Source organism: Clarias gariepinus, chromosome 27 (assembly GCF_024256425.1).
Source record: "Clarias gariepinus isolate MV-2021 ecotype Netherlands chromosome 27, CGAR_prim_01v2, whole genome shotgun sequence".
NCBI lineage: Eukaryota > Metazoa > Chordata > Actinopteri > Siluriformes > Clariidae > Clarias > Clarias gariepinus.
Window position 1 is genome coordinate 1,210,589 of NC_071126.1, and position 24,346 is coordinate 1,234,934.

At 39.2% G+C, this 24,346-nt stretch overlaps 1 protein-coding gene across 3 annotated transcripts; it reads left to right on the forward strand.

The window, feature by feature from the left end:
• The first annotated feature begins 290 nt into the window (after nt 1-290).
• Nucleotides 291-23,773, forward strand: cnstb (consortin, connexin sorting protein b). 3 transcript variants are annotated; one of them, XM_053488492.1, is made up of 10 exons: nt 291-400; nt 2,641-2,807; nt 3,512-3,603; nt 5,709-5,739; nt 6,095-6,181; nt 6,565-6,682; nt 7,067-7,088; nt 7,247-7,432; nt 22,896-23,040; nt 23,120-23,773. In XM_053488492.1, the coding sequence occupies exons 2-10, from the start codon at nt 2,690-2,692 to the stop codon at nt 23,329-23,331; spliced, it is 1,011 nt and encodes a 336-aa protein (XP_053344467.1). In that variant the 5' UTR covers nt 291-400; nt 2,641-2,689; the 3' UTR covers nt 23,332-23,773. The 3 variants fall into 3 exon arrangements, with proteins under 3 accessions (XP_053344467.1, XP_053344469.1, XP_053344468.1); XM_053488494.1 differs by having other exon boundaries at nt 7,250-7,432; XM_053488493.1 differs by having other exon boundaries at nt 301-392.
• The last annotated feature ends 573 nt before the right edge of the window (nt 23,774-24,346 follow it).

The window sequence follows — 24,346 nt, forward strand, 5'->3', positions numbered from 1 at the left end:
CCTGGCCGCTTCCTCTCCATCCTAAAGTGTCTGTCTCCATCCTAGCTGTGCTGCTCTGAGGAGACGTGGAGTGAACATAAGGTAACAATAACTGTTGTACTACATGCCTGTCCCCTTAAAATGGTGTTCCTGAAAGATTACTATTAAGAGAAGTCTTCATCCACATGGCGCACTTCTGCCAGGGAGCCAGCAAGTGGCACTACAAACTTACTAAAGTAATGGATGAAGGCCTTGGAGTATCCGCCCCTGGTCTAGTCCACATTGAAAACAACTACACAGCTGTACAAGCCAAAACACAAGCCTGATTCCAGATGTATGGAGCTGCGTACAGAACACCGCTGGACAACGGGCGCAGCTGCAGGGCTTCATGGTGTCTGCTTTGCAATGCAAATGTAAGAATGTAAGTAGGCTTATAACATAAAATACATTGCGGCATTGCGGCAGGGGAGGGGGGGCATTTAGTTCTGTAGTGAAATGCAGAAGAGCACACACAGGCTGTTTGACAGAGTGAAGAGACAGAGTGGGAAATAAATGCAGCAGTGATTTATGCTGCTTAGGCTGCGTCGGTAATGTTCAGGGCCTACACATTATGTATTCGCATATAAGAAAGCAAAAAAGAACATCTTTCATACGGGTAAAAAATATATTATTTTAGCTATTTCAATAGAATTTGCAGTGCGTTTCTGAACCTCAGAATAATAAATATACCCATGGCTATACCATGTTGCCTTTTATGCTACAATGTGACTCTGCAGTTTACTCGACTGAGAGTTCTTAGGTCAAGATGACTTTTACATGAACTCGTGCTCGGTCTAAGCAAACTGACTTGTTTTCATTTTCATTTCATTTTCAGTACTTTTTTTTTTTAAATGTTATGCTTTTAACAACAGTAATATTATAGCTTAATAATAAGCTTTTTAAGGCCAGAAAATAAGAATTATTTTATTATTTGTGGTACATTTCACCTACGTAGACAAACACAGAACCATATTCTTTCTTAATAGAAGAAATTTTACATTTTATGTGTTGGTGAGTGAGAAAGTGAAATTATAGCTACATGTATAATGAGTGTTGTGACATACAGTATGTAGACTGATAACACTTAAGATGTAGGAATGTTCACTGGTTATCTACACTACTGGGTAACAATTTCCCTAGTTTCACCAATAATGTCAGTGCTAGGTCTCACCTGGATACGGACGTCTCTTATTTTCATGAACAGTTTAACATCATATTCAAACAAAGAACTAAAACTTTAAAGAATCTTAAACCCATAACAGAGTAAATAAAATAGCTGACAGAAAATACAAAGAGCTATTTAACATCAACTATTTTTGTGAGAGTGAGAGAACACTTACCACAGTGTATTTAAACTGTATTCCACAGAGAATAATGAGATCATGTGATGTGAGTCATTTGGCAGATGTGAATATCAATGAATTGATGTTCGTATTTAAATTATGTAAAAGAGATAATCTATTAAAATATTCCTCTTTTTTAGTATTTAGACTTTTAAAATAAATTACAAAATAGTTATTGTTAACTCTAATGCTTGTATTCATTCTTTACATTAGTACCCGTCACTGATGGGGAAAGAACTGTTCGTAAAAAAAAAAAGGTTAAAACTAAAAATAAGCTGATGAGCTTTAAATCCCTAACCCTATCTGCTCCAGGGTCCCTGTATCATAGCCGACCCTGCACTTTGAGCCTCGTTATGCGGGGACATGCAAGTAAGAATTTCACTGTGCAGTAATGTATATGTGACACATAAAGGCTTAACTTAACTTTAATGCAATCAGTGATATTATTATTTCAGGGTAAAGCCCACATACATGTCTGCCTGTAACGCCACGGTTTCAGAACATATAAGACAAACTTCCCGCAGGAAGAATAAACTTACATTGATCTGGCCATTCCCTCTTTGAAGGTTGAGATTGCGTAATGCACGAGCCTTGCCAAGCTATGTTGTGTTGTGGTTTCGTTTCTGTTTCTCAAGGTTTTTGGCAGCTTGTAGATGCATTATAGTTGTTTCCTGCATCTGTGTCTTGCACATACTCAATCCTCACACAGTAAACTATCGATCTGATTACCTCGGTTGAGTGAAGTGTATAGCCACACCCAAAACTGCTCATGTCCCTTCTACAGTACATTTTTATTTTATTTATGTTGCAGGATTACTGTCAGGCCAATACCTAACCACAGCCGAAGTTTTTTATTAAATTCTGTACAGGCAGTTTTATGTTGTGCGTATCTGGCTGAACAGACATAAATACAGATATACATACAATCATAGAGACTTGGGTTCAGGTCAATGCATGAAATATAAAGATATCATTAAAAAAGCGAGTTCTGACCAGTGTACAGACATTATTTACAGTATATAGATTTCGAAATCAAGATAATGCTCAGCTGCAAAAGTGGACATGACAGAAACACCCAGTTTGAAGCCATAATGACAATTCACAAGCTGAGTGACACATAGGATGCACATAATGTTTGTGCAATATTGTAACGTGCTGTCCATTAATGGTGAAATATGATATTTTGGAAAAGAATATACTTGTTATTAACATACATGGAATGTACCCCAAATTATAGAATGATTCACAATAATATTGTATTTTTTATTTTTTTTTGCAGATCTGAACATTAAATAAGGAATGATAATCTGCGGGAATATTTTAACGTTATGGGAGACCCTAAAACAGAGAAGGATCTACGCCGACAGGATGACGGTGTCACTCTGTGTCCCAGCAATACAGAACCAATTGTCGGTTCCAACTTCTCTGTTTCTGATGAGAACCGTGGTAAGTTGATAATGACAGGAACAATAAAAAAAAAAACACACGATACATAACAACCAAAAAGAGATCTCCACTGTAGAGGAGGATGACACCATGAGGGTCTCTTTAGATACCAGTTCATCAGGTAAACTTAGCCTTAGGCATTCCACTTGCTAAAGAAGCATACGTCTGTGAGCTCACTGTATGATGTGATGTGTAGCAGAATTTTTTTAGCTGCAGACTTTTGTCCATTTTGTGTTTTGTTCATTACAATGTTTTATATATATATATTTTAAATAATTTTAACATTAAAGGTAAATAGTCAAACATTTTTTTTGATTAAACATATAATGGAACAAGGTTGCATGCTCGTACATGGTGACTGCATGCCATGTATATTTGATATAACATTTTTTGTACTTGCTTTTGTATATTTTGAAGTTTTCATTGTAACAATCGTCTTTTAGTTTTAGAATCAGTACCAGAACAAACGAATGAATTGACCAGGGTACTTCTTTTATATATCCAGTGCCACAACCTGGTTTATCAGCTAAGGGCTACATGACTTCCTTTAGCTTCTTAAAGGCCCTAAACAGATTTATGTTAGGCAGACCCATTCACTTACAGTATATTAAAATCATATTTGTCTTTGATGGCTTGATGATATAAGTCTATTGACATAATGATGTGATTGTGGTGATTGACATAGTGGTGTGATTGTGCTGTAGGTACTCCAGGGCCCAGTCCTGCCTTTTTGGCTACACTGAGCTCTCTGGGTGAACACACTGACCACATGCTCCTGCCTCGCTCGTTACATCAGGTGGGTTTAATTAGCTGTTAAATGTTAAATTGTACACTGAAATATAAATATACAGTACAATAATGTAATTATTATTATTAACAATAATAATAATAATAATAATAATAATAATAATAATAAGGGGGATGTGCAGAGCTGTGGCAACTACAGAGGAATAAAGTTGATGACCCATACAGTGAAGCTGATGGAAAGAGTAGTGGGAGATGCAGATGCAGTATTTGCTTTGAGGATTCTGATGGAGAAGTACAGAGAAGGTAACAGGAAGTTGCATTGTGTCTTTGTGGATTTAGAGGAAGTATATGACATGGTGCTGAGAGAGGAGCTGTGGTGTTGAATGAGGAAGTCTGGAGTGGCAGAAAAGTATGTTAGAGTGGTGCAGGACATATACGAGGGCTGTAAGGGGTGAGATGTCAGGTGTGACAGAAGAGTTCAAGGTGGAGGTGGGTCTGGATCAAGGATCTCTGAGCCTCATCTTGTTTGCTCTGGTGATAAACAGGATGACAGATGGGGTTAGACAGGAGTCTCCATGGACTATGATGTTTGCAGATGACATTGTGCTTTGTACTGAGAGCAAGGAACAGGTGGAGGAAAATCAAGAGAGGTGGAGGTATGATGGAATGGTGAGGCTAAAGGCGGCAGAGGTAAAGAAAGTGCAATGCTTAGGGTCAATAGTCCAGAGCAACGGAGAGTGTGGAATGGAAGTGAAGAGGCAAGTACAAGCAGATTAGAATGGGTGGAGAAAAGTGTCAGGTGTGTTGTGCGATAAAAGAGTATCAGCGAGAATGAAAGGAAAGGTGTACAGGACAGTGGTGAGACCAGCGATGCTCTACAGCTTAGAGACAGTGGCACTGATGAAAAGACAGGAGGCAGAGTTGGAGGTAGCAGAGCTGAAGATGTTGAGGTTCTCTTTGGGAGTGACGAGGATGGATTGGAATTAGTCTATCAGACAGACAACCCATGTTAGAAGTTTTGGAGATAAAGTTAGAGAGGCCAGACTGAGGTGGTTTGGACATGTTTAGAGGTGAGATTGTAAATATATCGGTAGAAGGATACTGATACCAAGTATTAGGTCAGTTCAAATAAAATTGGCTGTGGACTCAATTAATTATATATTTCTCTTTGGTTGACTTGGCCCAACGTTTCATCTACTCAAAAAAGTAAGTTCAAATCGGCCTAACAATACCCAAACAATTAAAACACACAAAGACACAAAACAATTTCATTATTGAACCCAACTCTCAAATATTCTTTGAAAATTCTTTTTTTTTTGCATTTGATGGTAAACATGCACTACAGAATGTTTATGGAGATAATACAGATGGATGAAGAACTTTAGGGAGCTGGGTTCAACAATAGGGCAAATGCATGGCTTACAATACTATGTTGAGTATTACCTTTGTACAGATGAAGAGTTACTTTGAATGAGCTCTGTTAGTACATTATGCCCACTTTTGCATACTTGCTCTGCAGTAGGTATGAATAATACTCACCCTACTATAGGACAAGAGGACAATAGGACAGAATTAGGACAGTATATTTTCAGTGATGCAATGAAAATCATGGCACTTTTTTACTTCCCAAAACATTCCAAGTGGCAGACGTCTGTGCCATCATTAAATCCAACTCTTTGAAAATCCCCTTTGTTGCATTTGATGGTCTCAAAATGGACTACAGAATATTTATGGAGATGACACCACAAGCACATGCAATGTGTGGCTGTAAAGCTGTATCCTGAAGAGCTTACTCCTAATAGAAGCATTCATATGCATTATTGTCCTTTCACCTAAAGGCATTCAAATTACATGTGAACTCAAATGCTTGGGGTTATATTGTGATAATATAATTATATTGTGCAAAATTACAGCTAGAGAAACTGCTTTTTTGATGTGCAAACTAAATTATATTGCTACCTTATACCAGATTTCTGGCCTACACACGATCAATTTATTAAACTGTTTTAGGATTAACACTTGAACCTGTAGGAAGACTGTAGCCAAACATTATTAATTCATTATAAGTTAATTAGTAGGCATTTTGGAGGCAGAAAATGAGTCAATTAGGAGACTTTATTTCCTTAACATGTTCTATACATCTTTTTTTTATAGATAGCAGAAGCTTATTTTTATGAAGAGAACTGTATCCTTTTACGTCAGATTGCACAAAAACACAATATAAATTTTATTAATAGTGTGTAAATAGCAATATACATAAATCAGAAATAAATACTGTCTCATGTAGCAATGATTACAGTTTATTGTCTAGTTTTTACAGTAATTTCCATAAACCAGTTTTGTTTCTTATTGTTTATGGTTATAATTATGAGGCTGGAGGAAGGCTAATGAGGGTGGGGCCGTTGAGGTTTAGCACCTCACTAAGGTTTAGATATCCTTTTATAAAAACATTGTGCAATGAATATAAAATATAAAGCTGTAGACATTACAAACTATGATCATTGTTACTAGTGTTGCCTTTAACTCACTGATGCTGCCAGACCAGTGGGCAGTTCAGTTCCTGCATTTGGAGATGCTTTATCATGAAAGACTGATTTCCAATATTGCTTCCATGCAGAAGGACTGGGGTAAGTGAGCTGGAGGTAAGAAAATGAAAAGGGCTTCAGAACAGGCACAGTAATCGTGCTAAAAATCTGTGTCCTAAAAGTCTAAACTGCCTTGAGGTTTAAGTCAAGTTTTCTCTTTTCCTTAGCAGTATGTACATATACTAATGTATTAATGCAAGTTAAATGATAACTTGCCAACACACATTACCATGATTGAAAAACATCAGCTTAAAATCAACACCCTTTAAACATAACTTTTATTTATTTAATAGAAAAAAAACCCTTTATAATAATATTATAGTAGATAAGTAGATGTTATTGGATATGGAATAGGAGTTTTATATCCAAGTGTGTGTGTGTGTGTATGTGTGTGTGTGTGTGTGTATTTTCATGGTTGCATTCAGAATCCCAGGGCAAGGCTGTTTCTCAAGCAAAAATCTCTTCTTCTGTGAGGATCCCCTGTACTGAGACCGAGACAAAGTGCATGAATGCACTGAATTTCATCTGCAGAACACACCAAAGGTATAAAATCATGATCTCTGTCCCAGTCCTGCACATATACAGTACATGTTCATCCCATGACCATAAAATGGGGTAGTTTTGGGTTTATTTGTAAAAGCTGAAAACATTCTGATGATGGTTTTCATTGAGCAATGTTCATATAAATGTGTTTGGAAGACAGGGTGAACACGGCTATCATCCCAGCCTCCCAAAAAATCATGTCTAGGCAAGAAACCACACCTTTTTAATAATGCATACCTGAATTTCTGATTTTAGGCTTTTCCTTGGTTTTTATGTGTTGTCGTTTGACTTTTACTGCAGAGCTGCCACATACGTCCTGGAGTGTAAATGTATTTAAATGTGTGGATCACATGTCTAAACTCACACTTACTTTTTCTTCCCCAGACCTTATTGCAATGTGAAAAAGGTAAGATATAAAGATCGTCCAGTCTTACAAAATGACTGAAAATAGGGTGGGATTTCAGGTTTGAAGCGTGTGTGTGTGTGTGTGTGTGTATGTTTTAATGTAACATGTTGGATCTGACACTGAGAAAGCAAGTGACCGAGGAGAGCATTACTGTTCAGCAGATAAGTGCAGAAAATCCTCTTAAAATGAAGGACTGGACAGAGGACCCAGAAGAGGAAAAAGGAGATGAAGAGGACAGAGAGGCTCTGGGGCAAGAAGCTTTGACGGAGGAGGTGCAGAAGGAGGTGCCTGGAAGACAAAAGTTATCTAGGGAAGAAGTGGCTGAGCTCATTAAAGTTGAGGAGGTAAGAGGACTCGTCGTAAGCTGTGTTGTGAAGATCTCAACTTGCACACAGGAGTTGTAGAAAAAAGCTTGTAAAGTGATTTTATGTGTTAGTTTTTGTGGAAAAGATTTTTGGTGAAAAATGGAGTAAAAGTCTTTGACATTCCCAGAAGACTTCAAGCACATAATGGTGATGAGACTCTTAGACGCAGTAAAACATTCGAATGGTACAAGTAGAAGGCTGGACTGTAGGTGGCTAAGAGCTCACTGCAGTCGTTCCTGTAGACATTTAGAGAGTGGAACACCTGATTCTCAGTAGCTTATCACGAACTTGCGGAAGAGACGCATCTGTACACACCATCATTCACCAACACCACTTGCATATTACAGGAACTCGGCAGAGAGTTATTGTACCATCCCTCACAGTCCTAACCTCGCTCAAAGCTATTTTCACATTTTTCTGGCATCAAAGGAGTTCCTGGGAGGCCAGTGTTCCAGAAATGACACAGGCAGTCCGATCATGGCTGCTTTATTTTTTTTTAACTGAGAAAACTTTTTACTTTGATGTATCCAAGCACTAGTGAATCCCTGTGATAAGTGCATCAGTGTAGCAGGTGATTACATAGAGAAAAAAGGGAGTTTTTACTTTCATAACTGTGTCTGTTATGTACAATCAAAAGGTTTAGTCTTTTCTGTAGCCTGACTAAGGATGTTAACAGCTTTTCATTTCCGTAAAACAGTGACTTAACCGCCAAGTATCTGCTTCCATTTATGTGGCTCCATTGGTTAGTCCACTCAGTCTCGAAAAACTAAATGTTATAATATCACCAACAGACAGCTGCAGGAATTTGTGGAAAACTTCTTGAGGGTAAGTAATGACTTGCTGATCACTTGGGCGTGGGCCTCTTATATAACAGACAGGCCCTTATGAAAAAAGCAACAACGTTTCACTTGTTTGGACTGAATAAAAACACAGAAGCTTTTCTCAGATCACATACCTGCATGCATGTATAACTGTAAATAAGTACATATTAAAAAATACAAGGAAATAAAGTAACTTAGATTTAGTAATATAAAAAGAGCAGAGTGATTTACTACGGAATAGATTACAACTGTATTCTTCTATAGATATATAAAACAGAAACACTGCTTTGCCTGCTGCTGGTGGCCGGTGTTTGAGTGGGTGGTATAGCAGGAGTCACTCAGGCATTGTCATGGAATGTAACAGTAGGAAGTGTCACAATCACCTTTAATGACATACTCCAAGGTCATAGAGCCGTGCCTACCTTCTCGTTATGCATATAATGTATTATAGAACATAAGCACGTCCGGCAAGAACACACATCTGACGATGTTAAGTCATTTAAAAAAAACTCTGCTTAGTAATTGCTTATAAGTCTTTTTGAACCGTCATGTTGTTCTTTTGACCGCCAACTAGCTTCTAACACAAGGCTGAATCTTAAATCCCTCTTTAACCTACGTTGTGTAAAACAAGAGATTGTACACCGTAACAATCTAGCTTTCCGTTTAATGCTATTTGAGATGAAACCTGAGAACAACACACTAACTGTTGATCGCTAACTGCCAGTCACGGCTAGTTAGTTCCACCAGTCATGGAAGGATAGTTTTGGTGGAGTAAACTAAAAAAAACAGATTTACTTAGACTCCGTCCACACGAAGGCGTCGTTTAAGAAATATCTGCGTACACACGAAACCACTGAAAACGGTGTAGTATATATGCCAGACCAGTATGAGGCGCTGTAATTCTGCCATAGAGATACACTATACACGGAGAAGAAGACTTTGAGCATGCAAATAACCTTGCGCGCTGTATACGAACCAAGATGGTGTTGTTGTAATGGTACCATTATCGCTTGTTGCTCATAACAGTTGCATAGAAGCAATAGATTTTGCTGTAATAAAGCTAGTAGGCTTTGTAGCAACACGAACACAATCACGTAGTCCGCCAATATTGTTGTTGCTGTTACGTGTGACGCAGCTGACACGTGATGTGATGACATCATCGTTTCACAAAATATACGGATTGGCCGTACACACGAAGATGCAAGGGTGTGGTTTTCAGATTTATCCACTTTGGGACCCGGTTTGAAAAAATAGCGCTTTCAGTCTCCCAGAGGTGTGGACTCGAGTCATGTGACTTGGACTCGAGTCAGACTCGAGTCATGAATTTGATGACTTTAGACTCGACTTGACAAAATATAAAAAGACTTGCAACTCGACTTGGACTTTAACATAAATAACTCGGACTTTCACTTGGACTTGCGCCTATTGACTTGTAAAGACTTGCTACTTCCCATAAAAAGCCCAAAGATAAAAAGTATGTTAACACGGTCCGCTCTATCTCTGTTTATTTGTCTGTGCGCGTGTGTGTGACAGAGCGCATGCGCGCATTCGGCACGACATCCAATCAAAGTACGGTAGCTTCTTTTGATTCGACAGCATCCAACACGTGACAACAACATGCACGCGCCAGTTCGCGAAATGATACCGAAGGTAGCTTCGTTTGGCTATAAAAAATTGTCTTTATGCGCGGACCACTGAGCTTCTACAGAACGCAGTAAAGGCCAAAAAGGAAATTGTTAGCGTTTTTTAATCCTCTGACGAACTCTAGCCATCAGGATGTGTTTCCCTTGTTATCTTGGACATATTTAGAATGATGAACCTCGGCTGAGTCACTTGTAGGCTGTAAACATGTCAGTACATGCGTTGTATTGTTTATATTTAATCACTGGTATACACTACCCATGATTTGCTGATTTCTTTCATATGCAGTTTGGGTTTATTCAAATAATGTGACCTAGTGAATTGACATCACACGGATAAAATGCTAATTATCTCGCTAGAGTTCGTCAAGGATTAAAAAACACTGTCCTTTTTATTCTTTACCGCGCTCTGTAGAATCTCAGTGGTCCGCGCATAACCCTTCGCGGGCGAGCCTTCTCCTAAATGCGCGTTCCCTGTGGCCTTTTCAAGGGGGTGGGGCTAAAAAAACGCATCCTGATGGGGGAACCAACTTCGACACAGCATGAGGTAGCCTACATGAGTGTATCACACAAGGTAGGGAGCAAAGTTCTTTAATGTTATGTGAAGAAAACAACGTTATTGTTTGTATGAAGTAGCCTACATCATTAAGAATATGTGCTATCATTTTACATTGCTACTAGCATTTACTAACATTTGTATTTTTATGTATCTGAGCAATGTTCTTTCATAAAAAAAGGTTTGTTTAATAAATACAGATCTTACAACTATACATAATCTGTATACATTTTATTTTTCTGCTAAAAAGACTTGAAAAGACTCGAAAGTCAAACCGTTGGACTTTGGACTTGACTCGGGACTTGCCTGTCTTGACTCGGGACTTGACTCAGGACTTGAGGGCAATGAATTGAGACTTACTTGTGACTTGCCAAACTATGACTTTGTTCCACCTCTGCAGTCTCCTTAAACGCCGGATCCGTGTGGATGAAACGGCAATACGAAAAATTTTTTTTATACGTATACAGCGAAACGCGTCTCCGTGTGGACAGGCCCTAAGCCTGCGCAAATTTGCGTAAATTCCCAGGACCTCACACCTACTAGCACCCCTGCTGGGTTTTTTAACATGCTGTCAGCTCCATTGTTCTCTTGCTTTTGTTGTGTAAACACACCCATTACCTGTGAGGCCTGGCACATTTGCATTTGTTAGCTTAAACCAAGGCAGGCCGAACCTTTGTGTGTGACATGGAAACCTTCAGAAATGCCTGCTGTATTTATACAAAAGACACACATTCACAATATATGGATACACGAGTCTGTTTTATTTTAAAGTGTTTCATACTTTACAGCGTTTTCACACCCAGTGTCCATCATCCCCGCATTTGGCACAGGTGAATTTCTGACATGTTGCACAGGTAAATTCGAAAAAAGCTGCGGCTCCTGTTGCACTGTGTTGTCTGTACAGTCCCTGGCACAGCAGCAGCAGCAGCTTCAACCTGCCTCTGTGCCAGTATTTCCTTGTGTTGCATGAATCGGCAATGGAGTTCCTTAGCTAGAAGACTCAAACAATCTTTTGCCTGTCCACCCAGTACATGCCTTGTAAAAAATGTAGACATTCACCGCCACCAGGTCCAGCATATTGTAAAAAAACGCTACTGGTCACCTGCGTGTTGCTGCTCTTACGATATACATCCGCACCATTTGGTCCGACACGTCTACACCACACTGTAAAAGCAGAGAGAGAGAGAGTCATGAGTATATGTGCTTTTTTTTCTATAGGCCTGTATAGTATACATCAGAAAACACTGATGTAAAATTATACACGCATTCACATACCTTCATGTGGTTATAGTCTGTTATGTTGGGTTTCCTCTTCCGCTGTCACCGATTGCCACGTCTTGGTGCATGGAACTTAGAACACACACAGTCTTGTTTTTTTTAGGTGCATAAATTGTCAAGGAGACACACACACTTCTAAGCACTGAAGTGGAGAATACCTCTCCCCGTGCAGTGTCTTTTGCAAGTTCATGCCGGACTTTATTCACCGTGTCCAGTAACTGCAGCAGTCTGTGCGACAGTGAAGTAAAGAAATTGTCCGTCGTGACATTTCTACCATCATCCAAAAATGGCTTCACCAGATTCATGACCACGTTCTCTGCCAACCTCTCTCCCTTCTGACGACTGGGGACCTTTCCCAAAACTCAAACTGCTTTGCCTGCTGCTGCATTATGCATTGCAGACATATTTGGTCTTCAAATCTGTGGCCATCCAGAACTTGATCCCAAATTTTTCTGGCTTGGTTGTGATATAAGGTTCGTAGATATACTGTTGGCACCAATGGGACACATGATTGCTCTCACAAACAGAATTGAAATGAATGCCATCAGTTCATGAAGTTCCAGTCCGGCTCTGTTCTGCGGGCTTGATGGACCGTACACTCCCTGATGGTCTGCAGCATTCTCACGTCTAACAGGCAAAAGAAGCTTTGGAGCACACTTGTAATTTTACACTGTAAGAAGATAAACAAATAAAGAATGGTAAATTTACATGAACCTCACTCTAAATGGGTTTATATAAATATCATATGTACTATGGCAATGACGAACCTTAGCAGACTGGGTGTCCAGCTTGCGCAGTGAAGCACGAGTGATTTGCTACTGCACTGGGCACTCCAATGTCTTCTTTTGTTTTACGGAGGCCATCCTCATGTGTGTTCTTAAAAATGCTGAGAAATGATTCTCCTGCGTGGGTCGGTCTGCTTTTATGCACAGCACTGTGCTGTAGTCATGCAATGCCACTCCCTTACATACAGTCACAATGGACAGCATCACACTTTTTGGCCACCTCTACAGCATTTATATGTTGTGAAAAGCCGGCCTAATTGCATTACAGTATCTGCCATTCTGCCATCAATGCCATGGCAATAGAACACTGCCAAAAGTGCCAATAGAGGGCACACAGGCACACAAAGAACAGCGCTCTCTGGTTGTGGGGGATGTGAGTTGAGCAAATGAACTAAATCACTTGTTCAACAGGTTTGATTCATCTGCCCCTGCCTTTCCACCCATACTGCCCTCACTCATATACCCCCTAATGTCTGCTACAGGCACCCCTACCCCCACCTCAGACACTTCCTCTACACTTCACACTGCTTCCACTCTCTCTGCTCACTGCTCCACCGCTCCCCAACCCCCAAACAGGAGAGATTCAGAAGGTCTTTCCTTCCAATCGCTGTCAGACTCTCCAACAAAGTCCCTGCAGCTGACCCCACACACATATAGACTAACACACACACATCCAATACACCATCCAGTACACCATGGTAGTTTCTATGTGTTTCCATGTAGATCCACTCTGTACATAATATACATACAGTCTATTTTTACATACAAACATGTATATATACACACATAGACACCAATATTTTTCAAAACACGTGTTCATATTCATGTCTCCAGATTGTTTGTATAGTGCACTTTTTATACTGTACGTTTGGTACAGTTTTTATTTTAGCTGTCTTGCACTGTCTACTTTTCTGCAATGACAATGCAGATTTTCCACTTGTGGGACTTATAAAGACAGATTTGCTGTGATTTCTGACATCTAGACACGCTTCACCAAGAACAGTGCTGAGAGTCAAGGAACTCCATTGCTGAATGCAGGGACGATGGTCATTGGGTCTGCAAATGCTGAAACAGACAGACAGACTGTGTGACAGACAAAGAAAATATATATCAAAGTAGGTTGCACCAACTAGAGAAAATAAACATACAACCTACTCACTGAACCATTATCTATTAGCAGGCCCCCTAACACAATTCTGGAGCAGGGGTGAAGTGAGCTTCTCCTCGGGAATGCGTGCACTGATCTTATGTAGCAGCACCGTCTGTAGCCACCCTCTGATTGGCATCACCTGGGAGCATTTAACTGCCAAGCAAGCAGAGAGTGAGAGAGTACAGCACAGGAACCAGACAGCCACACCCAAAGGGCGGGAAAAAACAATACCCCAAATGAATATTAATATGCATACATCCCTAGGGATGCAACACCCCCACCACCAAGAATATAAACCAAGAATAACACCCCCACACACACACACACTACTCAGCACAGCTGTAAAAGGGTCAACAAGAAACAATTTCATACTCTCGAAAGAGCATCGGCCATAACATTTTCAGAACCTCTCTTGTGACGAATGTCCAGATTGTATCCTTGGACAGCAAGAGACCATCGCAGCAATCTTTGGTTGGAACCTGACATTCGAGAAAGAAACACTAGAGGCTTATGGTCAGTGTACACAATGATTGGATTGGAATTACTTCCCAAATACACATCAAAATGCTGTAAAGCAAACAACAATGCTAATGCCTCCTTTTTAATTACACTATAGTTCTGCTGTGTTTGAGAACGTTTTAGAGAAATAGGACACAGAATGTTCAATATGGTATTCATCTTCCTGTAGCAGGACTGCTCCCGCTCCTACAGCGCTTGCATCCACTTGCAGCCTAAAGGGTACTTTGAAGTTTGGAGCAGATGGGACAGGTGCATGACAAAGCAGATATTTGGCAGCTTCAAATGCCAGCTGACAATCCTTGTTCCATAAGAACTTTCGATTGATACTGAGGAGATCTGTGAGTGGAGAGACGAGGGTAGAGAAATTGGGACAGAAACTTCGGTAGTATCCTGTCATACCTTGGAAACGTCTAAGTTCAAGTTTGTTGCAAGGCACAGGGAATTCAAGGATGGCTGAAATCTTTGCCTCAACAGGTTTAATCATTCCATGGCCTACCCGTTTACCCAAGTAGGTGACGACTCCTTTTGCAAATTCACATTTGGCAAGGTTCAGGGTTAATGAAGCTGCCGCCAGGCGCTTGAAAACCTTTTCAATGGTTTTTAGGTGGTCTGTCCAGTTATCTGAATGCACTACAATATCATCCAGATACACTTCACTGTTTGGCACGTCTGATAGTATCTGATGCATCATCCGTTGAAATGTAGCAGGTGCATTTCGCATCCCAAATGCTAGTACTTTTTACTGTAAGAAACTATCAGGAGTGACAAATGCAGAAACTTCAGAGGCATGTGCTGTAAGAGGCTCTTGCCAATAGCCTTTTAGCAAATCCAATTTGGTGACATATTTTGCTACCCCTACTCGGTCTACGCAATCTTCCATTCTAGGAAGGGGGAATGGGTCAGGTTTTGTTACATTGTTGACCTTTTGATAATCAGTGCAAAATCTAAAAGTATTATCAGGCTTTGGGACAAGCAAGCAAGGAGAGCTCCACAGACTTTGGCTGTGCACAGCAATGTCATGATGCAGCATATATTCAACCTCCGTCTGCATGATCATTCGTTTCTGTGGATTTACCCTGTAAGGATGCTGCTTAATAGGGGTAGCATCCCCAACATCAATGTCATGAACACACAATGTGGTTCTACCTGGAACATCACTAAATAAGGTAGGAAAGGCATTCAACAACTTGGTTAAATTCCTAAACTGTTTCTCATCCAAATGAGAGGAACTGTGGCAGTTCTTTCAGGATGACCGAGTTCTTCAAATGAGTAGATGAAAGGGGAACGTCACTGTTCAACAAACCATCCTCTTCTAAAGAGTAGTTTGCCACTACACTCACAGTGGCAATAGAGGCAGGCAGTTGAGAATTTTTAGCCTGACCCTCAGACATTTCAGAGGGAGCCCTATCCACATAGGACTTCAGTCTGTTTACATGACAGACACGGCTTTTACACTTTCTGTCTGGAGTGGCAACAAGAAAGTTTCTCATTCAACTTCTTTTCAACCAGATATGGCCCGGAGAACCTTGCATGCAACATAGAACCAGGGGATGGAAGTAAAACCAGCACAGGATTGCCCGGCTGAAAGTCTCTTTTTACCGACTTCTTGTCAAAATGAGCCTTCAGCAGTGGAAAGATGAAGTTTGGCAAGATTTTGTGATTTGTGCAGCCCCTCACGGATAGAGGTGACAATCATCGACAGGATTGGGTTTAGAACTTAGATTCAGCAACTGTTCACTTAGCAACTTTAACGGGCCACGAACTGTGTGGTCAAAAACGAGTTCAGAGGGGCTGAAGCCAAGGGATTCTTGCACTGACTCTCTTATTGCACACATCAGGAAAGGAAGACCCTCCACCCAGTCTTTCCCAGTCTCTATACAATATCGACGCAGCAGATTTTTCAAGGTTTAATGAAATCTTTCGAGTGCCCCTTGACTCTCAGGGTGGTATGCAGTTGACATTTGGTGATTTATGCCAAGTGTTTCAAGAGATTGTTTAAAAACCTTAGAAATAAAGTTTGTCCCTTGATCACTCAATTACTTTTGGCAATCCAAAAGTTGTACAAAATCTAAGCAACTTCTTCACAACAACCTTAGATTTCAGAGTGCGTATGGAAATAGCCTCAGGGAAGCGAGTTGCAGCACACATGATAGTCAAAATATATTGGTGACCTGATTTAGCTTTGGGCAATGGTCCAACACAGTCAACAATTAAGCGTTCGAACGGCTCACCCACAGCTGGGATAGGGCATAGAGGTGCAGGTGAAATTTATTGATTGGGTTGACCTGCTATTTGACGTACGTGACATGGTTTACAGAACTTGGCCACGGCTAACTTAAATACCAGGCCAGAAAAAGTACCTTGTAATGCGTTGGTAGTTTTTTTTGTTATCCCTACATGACCAGACAAGACATTTTCATGGGCGAGTTTCAAGACTTGCTGTCGATAACTAGCAGGTAAGACAATCTGCCACACTTCCTGCCAACCTAAATCCTCTTGCCGGGGCTTCCATCTACGCATTAACAACCCATGTTCCCAGAAGTAAACCACCCCTGTATTAGGCACTTTGGTAGTGCTGTTTGCAGCCAATATGCACTTGGCTAGGGAAGGGTCTGCTTTTTGGGCAGCAGATAAGTGCTTGATACCTGCCTTATGAGGAGCTTCAGAAGTTAATCCTTCAGAGTCTACAGCGTCAGGGTCTGGAGCTATGGACAAAACACACTCTACAGGGTCAGGTTCATTAATTAGAAAGGAGTTTGAAAGATCCACTACCTCCCCAAATTTTTTTGACTGGGCACAAGTAACTGCACAGGCGGGAAATGCAGAGGGAAATTTGTTGCCAAATCAGGTTTACATGCTGTAATTGGTTTATGGGACACGACTGGCCTAGGAAAGACTGTACCACATGCTAGGTCATTCCCTAGAGTCAAATCAACCCCCTCAACAGGTAACTGTGGACGTACAGCTAACCTGACTGGGCCATTCACCATGTCTGCTTTCAAGTACACAGTAAGAAGGGGTACATTAACACAGTCCATGTTAATTCCACGAATTAAAACGTCATTACCTGTGAATGAATTATCTGAGAAAGGCAAGACGTCGGCAGATACGATAGACTGTGCTGCACCCGTATCACGCAAGATGGTTATCGACTTAAAATTTGAATCAGAAGACAGAGAGATTGAGCCTTCAAATAAAAAGGGCTGATAACTCTCATCGGTAGGAGGACTCTTGTTACACAAAGCCTGTATAAGGGCAACATTTTTGGGTTTGGAAGTCATTTTCTTTTGTTTCCAAGCCTTACAGTCTGCAATCAAATGATTTGGATCCAGGCAGAAAAAAACTCTTTCACCACTATTTATCGACTTACGACCAAATTTAGATGGGGTCTCACTTTTAGATGAATGAACAACATGCGGGCCAGCCAAAGTTTCCAAATTCATCGTTTGACAGACGTATGTGCCGAGAAGACATTTCTGTGTGTCAGCACAAACTCATCTGCCAAAACTGCAGCATTAGCTAACGACGTCACTTTTTGTTCATTTAAATGTACAACAATTTTTGCAGGAACACAATTTAAGTCCTCTAGCAAGATAAGTTAAAGCTGGTCCTCCAGATAAGTAACCTTAACTTACTAGCTACCCGCTCAAAAGCTACAAAATACGAGCCAACCTCTCTTTCTCTGAATGGAGGCACAGGTCTTATATACCTGCTAACATCAAAACTATCACTAGAAGGCAAACGAGAAAAATCTTGTGTGTCTGTACTACCAGCATAGGTTAAGGGTAATGAGACTGATGGGGGCCTAGTACGTGGGGATGGAATTGGTTTCTGAGTCAGCCGCTTTGATTCAAGATCCAACTTACGTATTTGGATATCTCGGTCAGCTTGAGTCTCTACTAGTCAAAGCCTAATCATCTCTGCCTCACATTCCTGTGTTTTAAACAAAAGATCCATTTCCTTCAACTTTAACGCCATCATTGGATTCATGAGGCACAGATCCAGCGCTGAAATCCAAATCTGCAGCAGCAGTTTTTACTGCTTCAGAACGAACCCCAGCACCATCCTCAGACTCATCTGGTAAAATACCTGCCTCTACTAACTTCACAAACAGGTTTTCCTTAAGCACTTGCTTTGTAACATCTTTTTGAATGTTAATATTGAAAAATTCTGCAACTAAAATAAGATCTTTTTTTCTACACCGATTAAAAGCTTCAATAGTAGGACAAAGAGTAAATGTTGTAAAATCAAACTCTATTATCCCTAGGTCTACAATTTCCTCCCTACCTACAGTCGAAAACAGTCAAGCAATTTGAGAGAAGAGTACCAACAGCCAATTAGAAAACCGAACAGACGAGCCCCCACTTGTTACATCCCCTCTCCCTTACGTCCAGGGGTGGGAGTGAGGGTAACAAAAGAAATAAAACTTATAAGGAAGAAATTAACAAAAATGTGGAAGGATCACTTCAGTCCACTGCCCCAGAAATGCAACAACACTTTTTGATAATTAAGCAAGGGTTTATTTATGGGTACTAAAACATGGCAGCAATAAATGATTTCAGGAGAGGGTCAAGGCCAACATAAACAAAACACACTTTAGCTGTTTGAGGGAATACTAAATAACCTAACCGAGCAAAATAAAAGAAATAATCAACAAAGGCTTTCCTGCACTCCCTTACTAACTGAAAAACAGGGATAAACAAAATAAAAGGGCACCCTCTCTCTACGGCTTCCCATTTAACTATAACAAAGAAAAAAAAGTTACAATACCTCTTAGTACCTCTAACAAAGAAAATATATATCAAAGTAGGTTGCACCAACTAGAGAAAATAAACATACAAGCTACTCACTGAACCATTATCTATAATCATTGATACTTGCACCACAACAACAATTATCTGATAGCAGGCCCCCTAACACAATTCTGGAGCAGGGGTGAAGTGAGCTTCTCCTCGGGAATGCGTGCACTGATCTTATGTAGCAGCACCGTCTGTAGCCACCCTCTGATTGGCATCACCTGGGAGCATTTAACTGCCAAGCAAGCAGAGAGTGAGAGAGCACAGCACAGGAACCAGACAGCCACACCCAAAGGGCGGGAAAAAACAATACCCCAAATGAATATTAATATGCATACATCCCTAGGGATGTAACACTTCCAATATCATTTCCAAGATCCCCATGGGTAACTGGAAAGTATATGGAAAAGGATTAACCCTTCATTTGCTTAAATGAAACAGGACAGTATTCCAGCACATACTGTAAGCAACTCAGGAGTCATGATTGCCTTTTGTGCCTAAAAAGAATAGCAGAGAAGACACTTAATTCTACACATGTTACGAGAATACGACAAAAAAAGTCAAATTAAGTGTAATTAAATTACATTATTTTCAGTTTTCCTCTTGAGTCACTTTGTTGCACGTCTTTCTTTTTCAGACCTGTAATGAAATGTAGTAAAGGAGAGGTATGTTTATATTATGTAAATCAAAGTTTTCAAAATAATAAGTGCTATGCCTTTAAAATTTAAAATTGACTGATTCTTATTAAACATACAAAAGTTAATCTTTGTGCTTTTGTTCATGACCCTAAATAGATTAAAAACTGAAGCGATTGTGCATATCGCAATATGTACATTTACAATACTTTAATCATTTTTATTATATTGCACAGGCCTAGTATGTATAAGTGACACCTCAGCAAAATGTTTAGTGCTAGTTCATAAAATGTAGAGAAATAAAGGAAAGACAATAAACCTCAAGGTGAAATTCTCCAAAAGAAGCAAACACCACCAGCTCCTAACACCAGGCATGTCTGTCTGAGGGGGGGGAAATATATACTTTCTAATTACTTTCTATTTATATGGCAAATATACATTAGAGTTTTTACTCACCTCTGTAAAATCAAAATCCCCTGCGGTTGCAAAGCTCAGGAAATACTGGAATGGTAAACATTACAAATACATTTGTTCTATATTGAATCAAAATCTAGTAAAAAAAAAAAATGTCAGCTCTATAAACTTACCATCAAGACAAAGATTTAAGATTCAAAGAACTTTATTAATCCCAGTCTTTTAAATACTGCTCACACCGCCCCTTGCTTTACACTGTTTTGTGCATGTTTGCAAGGCCCTTAAAAGAGCCCTTCGTTTATGTGAAGAAAACAAAGAGAGAATTGATAGGTAGTGTAAGAGTTAGAGAATAACAGCAAAACAAAACAAGCTAAACAAAATAGAAAATGTGGTGCACAGGGTGTGCTATCTGGTGTGCTATATCATTACTACTCTATGTGGAATATCAAATATTATGTGCAATATAATCATGGGTGCAATAACATAAATCTACAAGAGACAATTCTGCACCTTTCTGTACAGTCTGTAGTTTTTTAGTTTTCTCTATATATTTTATACTATTTATATTTGGGTTTCCCCCTCCTATTGTATTTGTATCTTTTAAAATATGCAGCCACTGGAAAAACTATTTCCTTTGGCATTAATAAAGACCTATTTTATCTTATCATATCTTATCTTATCTTATCTTATCTTAATTTACTGAGGAAAAGGTACATTTAAACGAACAGTAATGTTATTCCCTTTACAGTTACTGTTGTAATGATGATACACACTTATTACATCGAGGCTCGTTTACAGTGAAACATCATCCGCGACAGTCAGCAAATTGTATATATATATATATATATATATATGCATGACTTACTTTAAGCAATTTCCCTCTGGGATTAATGATGTTATTTGAATCTTGAATTTTATATTTATAGATGGAAACTATATCCATGACATCACGCATGCACTGGGGCACACACATCATCTCAAATGCATTGAAAAGCACACACAAAAAAAACTTTAACACTTTAACAATTAAATTTAACAATTTAACTGTAACAAAACACCAATTTACACATAAAATGTAGCAGGTGCACCCACTCACCATGCAGTACACAACATCAGAAGTGAAGGTTTAACGTCATTACTTTGCCACCAATGAGATGAGCTGTGGGAGTTACGTGTCCAATGAGAAGGCAGGTGGGCGGAGCGACACGTGCAGCCCCGCCCCAGATTCAGCCCCGCCTCGAATGAGAAGGCAGGTGGGCGGAGCGACACGTGCAGCCCCGCCCCAGATTCAGCCCCGCCTCGATCCGATCTGATACGCCGCACTTCCCTTCACTCTAGTGTCTCTAATACGGACCCCAGGACTCCATGAGCTTCTATGCGATCTTCCCACGCCTCGTCTCCAGTCATTCCTCCAGTCTGTGGTTGGAGGAATGAAGGGTTATTATTATTATTATTATTATTATTATATTTCAGTGGCATTTCGTTGAGTCTTACTGACGGGATTTTGTAACATTAATTCGCTACAGTTAAGTTATAGGGCTAAAATGCCTAAATGGTTCAACGTGTATAAATAAACTTTTTATTACTGACCCCATGTGGTGACTCTTGTACATTACATCAGTAATGAAGCGTGTATGAGATGTACTGTATTGGAGTCATTCTATAATGTCATGTCTGTGGAGCCATTTAAAAAAAAAAAAATATTAATTACATGATAAATATCATTAGATATCTATTGAGATACAGCATGTAATGTTACACAAACATTGTATATCCTGTGTTTCACCTATAAATTGTCATAATGCCAGTCAATTGAGCGTTTCTTCCTTGTCTGCTTGGCAGCTGATGATTTCTTCCTTGTAAAAATAATTAATAACAACCATTATTTTCATTAAAATAATTGTAATATATCACTTTATTAATGTCTGCGTTCTGTCGACTGCGTTACTAATAAACTGTAAAAGTCCATCCTCTAAGTCAAATATGATGATTTGTCCTATTTGATGACCAGCATAACACGTCCTGTGACCTTCATTTTATACACATTATGGTATGTGTTCTCAAATATTTTTGAAATATTTAATCTATAATAGCTCCCTACTATTGAGTATATGAATTGACCATCATTTATGTTATGTTCTCTGTTCTTTATGATTTTAATTAAATTATATTGCTAAACTAAAATGAGCAGTGATCACACAGGTGAGATCTGGCACTGACATTATGGGTCAAAATAATGATAATTATATGACAAATGACTTGTCATACAATACGTTACACATCGGTATAGATAATCAGTCATTTATTCCCACATCATTAATGTTATTAGTCCACAAGTGTCACAACACATTTTAAAAATCAATGTGTTTTAAATAGATTAAAAGAGGAGATAGAAGACTGGTTGGGATGCTGATCCTGCAAGAAGGAGTGTATATTTGGAGAAGTAGAAAGAAACTGCACAAGTGTGATCAAAATATATGCCGCAGAATGAAATGACATCACTTGATGTGGGTCACTCTGCATTGGGACAAATCATTTTGAGTTGCAGGATGAAGTTCTATTAGTGAAATGGTTTATAAAAAACTCAATAGAGAACCAATTATTTAATTTGAAAGAAAAGTTGCAACTAGCAGATAAGTAACACTAAAGTAATTTATTAACTTGAACCACTTTTCATCGTAATGAAAAAGAACACTGTTTATGTGAAATGTACCCCAAATTATAAAATGACTTATATGATCACTTATCTGTAACTGATTGGCACTTATTGGACAAACCCATTTAACCCTGTTCCCCAGTGTTTGGTGATGTACAGTATTTAATATTTAATGTTTTCCCCTGACTCTAGACCTTCACCTCAAACGGTCTCATCTCCATCTTGAAGAAAAGAACCAGAACTCCAGAGGAATCCTCTCCTGTCGATACCTCTCCAACCAGAAGTTCCTCCAAGCTTAAAGTCCACTTCATTGAAACAAATGATTTACTGGACAATGGTATGATTTTCCTTGCTAGAGTTTTATACTTGGTGTGATGCATTTTAGTGTGTAACATTTCTATTATATTAATGTACAGATGACGAGGGTGAAGACTCCTGTTTGTTCTTCCTTGCCCTGTGCCTGGTAACAGTGGTCATCAGCATGGGCGGTACCATGCTCTACTGCGCTCTGGGAGGGGCTTACTCTAATATCTGCAGTGATTTCTCACACAACATGAACTTTTTCTTAGGAGTTGTATATCAAGTGGTCGAAACTGTCACACGATTGTTCTTTCCTGCATCAGCATAGCTCTGTTGCTCTGAGAACACACTCATCTAAGCATACGTCTTCACCCGGTGAAGACAAATCGACAGCTGTAGTCATGTGTTAAAGCAGGCGATCTTAATATCATGAAAACTGAGCTTCCACTTTACACAGATTGTGTAAAAATCACATTATATTATGTCTACTGATTTTTTTTTTATGTCTGTAAAAGATTTTTTTTTTCTTGCTATGCAGTCAGTTTGTGTGTGGTCATGTGACTACATGTGGTTATTGTTATTGCGGCTGATTGGTCAAACGGAGTCATGTGATTCTTGTTGCCATGTCTGATTGGTGAAAAAAAAAATCTAATGTGTAGAATAAAAGGTTAGAAAAGTAACAAGTCGAGTGTAGTCGAATGTAGCGGAGTAAAAGTAGCGTTTCTTCTTCTCAAATCTACTCTAATAAAAAGTATTATGCAGTAAAACTACTCATATAAGTCTTTTTTTTTTTTTCAAAAAGACACACAACACACAAAAAGTAAATGTAACTCGTTACTACCCACCTCTGCAAGAATTAAAGTCACAATTTATTAACTTATAAAAAACATATAATTACCTTATTAACTATATCTTATAAATCTTAACCTTGTATTTGATTACATATTATCAATCAATATTTCATGCTTGCAATATTTTATTACTGCGCACATCTGGGCAATTCACAGTTAAACAGTTCATCTACTGTACATGTTGATGCAACTAAATTGACCATTTAACTTCACTTTACACGTGAGGTGCAAAAAAGGTTAACTTCTTACTAAAGATAACAGTAGAGGTCCACAGGAAACACATTTTATTATACGCTATGACCTGAGCGTCTGGTAAATCACTAGTAAGTAATTATGGCTAGACTCACTTTTACAATCCCTGACTGCATCACATATTTGTCATATTCTGGACTGTATTATTAGCTACTGTATATTTACTGTTTTATTTTAATTTATTATTTTAAAGTTTGTATGAAAATTGTTTCAGCTTTTATGTGTTCAAACAGACCTAGA